General features: G+C 46.6%; 1 protein-coding gene across 1 annotated transcript; it reads left to right on the top strand.

The window, feature by feature from the left end:
* The first annotated feature begins 1,681 nt into the window (after nucleotides 1–1,681).
* LOC120640527 (tRNA (adenine(58)-N(1))-methyltransferase catalytic subunit TRMT61A) lies at nucleotides 1,682–5,959 on the top strand. The gene is made up of 3 exons (XM_039916397.1): nucleotides 1,682–2,319; nucleotides 3,383–3,627; nucleotides 5,362–5,959. The coding sequence occupies exons 1-3, from the start codon at nucleotides 1,811–1,813 to the stop codon at nucleotides 5,616–5,618; spliced, it is 1,011 nt and encodes a 336-aa protein (XP_039772331.1). The 5' UTR covers nucleotides 1,682–1,810; the 3' UTR covers nucleotides 5,619–5,959.
* Nucleotides 5,960–6,287: the final 328 nt, after the last annotated feature.

The raw sequence follows: 6,287 nt of genomic DNA on the forward strand, positions 1-6,287 counted from the left end.
TGACAAGGGGGCCCAGGCCTGCCTGTCGGGAGAGGCGGGTAACAAACGAAGGTATGAAAAGGCGGGATTCAAACCGTCGCGCGCGCGGAGCGAGGCGGAAGCCGAACCGACGCACCTGTACGAGCGCTAACAGGGTCAGACCTTTCGGGAACCACGCCGGTGGAAAAGAATTCCTTTTACCCCGGCGGCAGTAGTACCGAGCGTCGTACGCGTGACTAGGCGCACCATTGTACGTGAGGGCCTTGAGTCAGTGAGCCGTTGCGACGTGATGGGCCAGCAGGGAACCCAGTGGATGGACAAAGCCGGACAAGACTCCTGCAGCGCGCACAGTCTAACGCTGGAGGCTTCAAGTTATGCAGAGCTAGATCACAGTAGTGGCCCCACCTGCGAGTTTGTCGCCTTTCGTGAGGTAGGCCCGGGGCCACTATCGGTACCCTGTAGCAGGGATACCGACTCCTACTGCAGCAAGGCAGGACTCGCGTAGTCATCCATAACTACGCCCTAAGGGGCGGAGCAGCCGGGCCCCAAGGGTCAGGCTCTTACCTCACCAGGACAACGGCCCCGGACCCGTTCCCTGCTCTGGGGACGGGTCCGGTGACGCCACGTGTCCCTGAGGAAGGGAAGCTCCGCGCCAACAGCCAAGGGCGCTGACCCCCATAGGGGTCCGGGACCTCTCCGCGTCCGTCCGGACCTCCCACGCGCGTAGGACCAATATACCGCCGGGGCGGGGTCCGGGGGCGCCACGTGTCCCGCAGGCGCAGGCGCGAACGCGAGTCTTCAGTGGAAGACTCGCCCACCCACCGCATTCAATACGGGTGGTTGAGGCGTGCTCTGCCGCTGCGGCACGCGAGGCAGCTTTTGTCAGGCCTCACTATATACTGCATATTACCGAGGTAAACAGTGCAGCCGCATGCATCGCATCCGTGCAGAGCCCGTCTGCCGCATTAAATGGATACGACGGCACGGCACCTTTTTATCATACCGCCTACGCCGCAAGCTACACGGCCCGTTCAGCTACGCGGCAGGCTACGCCGCAAGCTACGCCCTAGCGCCGTTTCGACAAGACAGGGCATGGCTATGCCGGACGGAAGATTCCCACGGACAAAGGAAGGAAATCCAGGAATAAGATCTACGTCGCCTGCAACGCCATAATGTCTGTACAGTATGTTATTTTAAACTACATTGCTGTGCCCATCTGTCGGGGACCCAACGACTATGTACACTCCTAATCACTTGATGAAAAAAAAACCCTCCAAAATTCTTGCTCTAGTGGTGTCGGCGAAAAACTCCAAGCTGACCAACTAGAGAAAATGAAATCATACTTCTTTACTCAATACTATTTGTTCATATTTCTTTTAAGTTTTAATGAAACACTCTTTCTATATTGTAAAAGAAGTACTTTTGAGTTTATTTTAAGTCAATATTGTAAAGGAAGTCATTTTGAATTTGTATTTTAAATTTTAACTATAAATAATTTTTTTTGGGTTGAGTTTGAGAATATAAAAATAATATAAGTAGATTTATTTTGAAATATAGTTTTGTAAAAATATATGTTAACTAAAATTTATAAATTTTTATAGTAAAAATTTAGTGATTAAAATTATTTTTGAATACCGTGTGACGTTCGAAACAACCTCGCGATCGCGAGTACAGATTCATCCCAAACACACACCGTCCCATTGACCGAAATACGCCCAGCTCAAATCCTCAATCCGAGGGTTCCGACCAGCGCAAAACCCACATCCGCCGCCGCCGCCGCCGCCGCGCTCGTGACCTCTCACCGCCGGCCGGCGCCCCTCCACGCACAGCAATGATGGTCCCCCTCGACCCCGCGGACAAGCCCACCTCGCAGAGTCGCATCGCGGAGGGCGACACCGTCGTGGTGTACGAGCGCCACGACGCGATGCGTGCCGTCGCGGTCCGCGCCGGCGGCGTGCTCCAGAACCGGTTCGGCGTCTTCCGCCACGACGACTGGATCGGCATCCCCTTTGGATCCAAGGTCTTCAGCACCTCCGGCGGCGGAGGCAGGGGTGGAGGGGGCAAGGGGGGCGGCGGCGGAGGCAAGGCCGGCGGTGGGTTCGTGCACCTCCTGGCGCCGACCCCGGAGCTCTGGACGCTCGTGCTCAGCCACCGGACCCAGATCCTCTACATCGCCGACATCAGTCTCGTCGTCGCCTACCTCGAGCTCGTCCCGGGGTGCGTCGTGCTTGAGTCCGGCACGGGCAGCGGCTCGCTCACCACCTCGCTTGCGCGCGCCGTCGCGCCGCACGGCCGCGTCCACACCTTCGATTTCCACGAGCAGAGGGCTGCCTCCGCGAGGTAACATCCTAAGCACTCTGTTTTTTCGAGGACCGTTGCTTGCTAACCTGTGTGGTCAAGGCTTTCTATGAAACATCTTGCCTGTAATTAGGATATATGAGATATGAGATGAGATCTTTTCAACTCTTGTCGCATCAGCAGAAGTATAATTGCCAGATTCAACTCATCCACCTCCATTAAACATAGGAGTTAATTTTCTTTAGTGGCATTTGAGGGATAATACCATAATAATAGTGCATTATATATCATAAGAGAACTAAAATGTACTCCAAGCAGGAACATAATTTTCAGAATGGAGAAGGATTTTGTTTTATTATAGCGACAAAATAACAACCATGAATTTTTCATCTTTGGAGCTTTTCAGTTGAAATTTGCAATGGTGCTAGAAAGTATTGTGGGATATGCACAGTAGACTTCCATGTGCCTCCCAGTCCTACAAGAGCAAGAGATAACTTTTCAAAATCGATAAAGAACATAGAATTTAGTAACTGGAGGCCTGGAAGTGAGGATCCTCATCAAGCTTTGAGGGTTTCATCTGTTGCTTGCTGAAGCTGGGATGGAAGCGAATGAGTGTATTTATGCTTGGAATGCCAAAATCTACACATTAATATTGGAATATCTCCAGTACACTGTATGGAACTTATGTAGTTATTTATTGTGTCCAAGATGTATACTATTGTCCATTACATGCCTCAAAATTGCTTGCATGTGTATAACATGGAAGATTGTATGTGAAGTGTCAGCCTCTAGTTAGGTTGAATAAGACTTTCTGAACCCTGTCGTTGCAGCATGTATAGGATTATAGTGATATAACTCTTCACAGATGTTTTTGGAATTAAATACAAGATCCAAGATATAAGAAAATCATAGAAGCATTTTAGGGAGGACCAAAATCTATCCTAAAAATGTAACACCAGTTTTGGTCCACAAGTAACACTAATTTCGATATAGCACTACAGAGAGAAATATTCTGTTGTTGAAGGAATAGTTTTACCAGGGAATATCATGGATGAAATTGCAGTTGTGATTGTGCTATTATAATTTTTGTACCTTTTATAAATAGGGAAGACTTCGAGAGGAATGGCCTTTGCCGCCTGATCACAGTCAATGTGAGGGATATACAGGGGGAAGGATTCCCAGAGGAGCATCGAGCAACTGCTGATGCTGTCTTCCTGGACCTGCCCCAGCCTTGGCTTGCAATACCATCTGTTAGTTTAATGCTGAAGCAAGACGGTGTTCTGTGTTCTTTTTCACCTTGCATTGAGCAAGTGCAGCGAGCTTGCGAAGCTATGAGATCATGTTTCACAGGTTCAGTACTTTCTCTTAAATACTTTTGAAAAGTTAACCATTTATTAAATTTGACATGATTCGGAGTTAAGTTCCATACTGTTCACAATTTTGATCTGAAAACGTAGTCACTTTCACATAACAGGCATGTCAACTGTTAAGTTGCTCGTGTAGGAAGTGAGACAAACATTACATGGGTAGTTATCATTGAGTGTACGGTACCTCTCTGGCCCCATAAATGTTGATAGTCTCTAATTAATGCCCAGGAATAACATTATCAATCTACAGGGATGTGGGGTTCTGAATTAACCAAGTAAAGCCTTTTTATGTTGTAAAATCATCCCACTCCTTACTCTGATCCAAGGTGGGATGTGGGGTTCTGTTATTGGATCATTATCTTCTTCTTAATACAATGATATGCAGCTCTCCTACGTATTCGAGAAAAAAAAATCTATAGGGATATAGATAAAATTTGAATTGAGTCCCAAAAGTTCTTAAACAGATTAAGACTGACATGAGACTGAACACTAGCTAACTCTAATTGTACCCTTCACTCTTGAGACCTAGCAGTGTCTCACTAATGCTAAGTATGATGGTCAAGGTGATAAAGAGAAGCAAAACTGAGGAGTGAAGAACAAATATTCAAATAAAGATACCTCTATGCATTGATTTGCAAACACTACAGTGTCCTCATTGAAGAGGAGGGGGGCGGGCGTCATCCATTGCTTTCTCGCCAATGTTACATGGACACGGGTGCGGGTGTCGGTGTCCGACTCGGGTGCGGGTGTCCGATTCGTTAGAATTTTTTGGGACACGGCAAATAACACTTGGAATCCGACACGGGTGTGGGGTATCCGACTCGGCAAAAAAATTAAGACACGGGTGTCCGGGTAACACAGTTTCTCGCCATAAACTGTGATCCAACACTTGAAGGTTCACTCCCTTATCAAGCATGGGTAAAAATCTAGGGGCAAGACGACAGGCATGAGGAAGTGTTTGTCCTTTCTCACGATCCTTTAGGTCTGCTGATAAACAAATTGCCCCGTGCTTTATCAGGTGGGGATTGAACCAACTACGTTCCTTGAGCTTTACCTTCCACTGTCCCTTGCCTCATTGTTGCAGCCTTCAGGTTGTCATTCTTTCAATTATATGAAAACCAGAGGGTAGTACCCCTTGCCAGTTTGGGTTAAGGAAAAGGCACATGTGACAATTAATGTCTGCATAAACTCAGCATGTTCATCTTGCTCAACTGAGTAAGAATTCACCTCGTAACTTCTTTAGGCATCATGGATAGTACTTCCTCTGCATCTGGGTACTAGTCCTTCACAGGCCTGTAGGGATTCACATACCTTGCCACTTTCCAGCCCCCCTTGCTCACAAAATTGGCCATATCATCTAAGTAATAATACCTATGAATTTTAAAAGTGGGATTTAGCCAATTTCTACCCAAGATTGGAATTTCAGTTCTGTTGGTGCCCAATCTCAATACTGTATTCTTCTCTGTTGCTCACCTCACCCTAAGTTAGCATGTGAAATCTACATTGTGGGTAGCACCGCTGCAACATGCTAGTATTCTACTTCCCTGGCATTTTTAGGAATGCTAATTTCATACTCATGTGCTGATTGCAATGGATAATATTTGTTTATGAATAATACTTTGTACAGTTTTAGGTTGCGAGTATGAAACTAGCTAGTAGGACTTTTCTCACATACTTTGCAAAGTTGCAGCTGACCGAATTATATTTTGTTCAGCAGATATTAGAACCTTTGAAATTCTTCTTCGCACATATGAAGTAAGAGATGGTGCTCTTAAGAGTGGTACTGCTGATGAGGAGGCTACTGTAGGGCCTCTTCTGCAGAAAAGAAGAAAGTTCACAGCAGCAGGAGAAAACATGAGCAATGCACGGAGTAACTCCTCGATTTTGGTTAGGCCTTGCAGCACTGCTAAAGGGCACACTGGCTACTTGACGTTCGCAAGGCTTCGCGTGTCCGATAGCCAAACTGAATGGTGAGGTGATGACAACTGGATATGAAATTATCCATATCTAACAGCATAGGGGTTAAATGCGTGCATTGTTGAGGTGCTGTCTGCCCAGGAGATCTGTTGGGATCAATGCATTGATATGTAAGGACCTAAAGGTCAAATGCTGTTGTTTCATCTGCCAGAGGGTGTTGATCACTGTAACTTACTACTATACCTCTGCAAGGAACCCCCTCATAGTTCATTTTTTCCAAATTGCAGAATAACTCGTTTCCTTTTCTGTTGGATCTGAGCTTGAGAACTATTCTATTCATATATTTCTATGATCGTTGTATTGCTGTCATTGTTGGGATGATAATTCATGGTTTACAAGTGTGTCCGAAAGCTCAAGGTTCTTGGTATTCCTAGATTGTTTTGAACTGTTGTAGCAATAGGACATAAATAGCAGCAATACACGGTGGTGTAGCGCCCCCCCCCCCCCACCACCCCCACCCACCCACAAAAAAAGTAGCGTGCTCGTGCATAGGAAAAAAATGTTAGTTGCAAGGTGTCAATATAAATAACATTTGTGTGCAATAAGAAAAGGTAATCAATTGGGTGTCAATATTAGTTGCAAGACATTGGGGGAAGTTGTTTGTGTTCTATAGCTCCAATGCAACCACGAGATGGCAACCTGCAACGCCGGGGGCGGGATCTCGTG

This window comes from Panicum virgatum, chromosome 7K, assembly GCF_016808335.1.
Source record: "Panicum virgatum strain AP13 chromosome 7K, P.virgatum_v5, whole genome shotgun sequence".
In the NCBI taxonomy this organism is placed as follows: domain Eukaryota; kingdom Viridiplantae; phylum Streptophyta; class Magnoliopsida; order Poales; family Poaceae; genus Panicum; species Panicum virgatum.

What these genes read in the sequence shown, in the direction of transcription:
- LOC120640527 (XM_039916397.1), top strand. Translation starts at nt 1,811, where the DNA reads ATGATGGTCCCCCTCGACCCCGCGGACAAGCCCACCTCGCAGAGTCGC. An exon ending in CAGAGGGCTGCCTCCGCGAG is followed by an intron (nt 2,320 to 3,382) that starts GTAACATCCTAA and finishes TTTTATAAATAG; the next exon opens with GGAAGACTTCGAGAGGAATG. An exon ending in TATGAGATCATGTTTCACAG is followed by an intron (nt 3,628 to 5,361) that starts GTTCAGTACTTT and finishes TTTGTTCAGCAG; the next exon opens with ATATTAGAACCTTTGAAATT.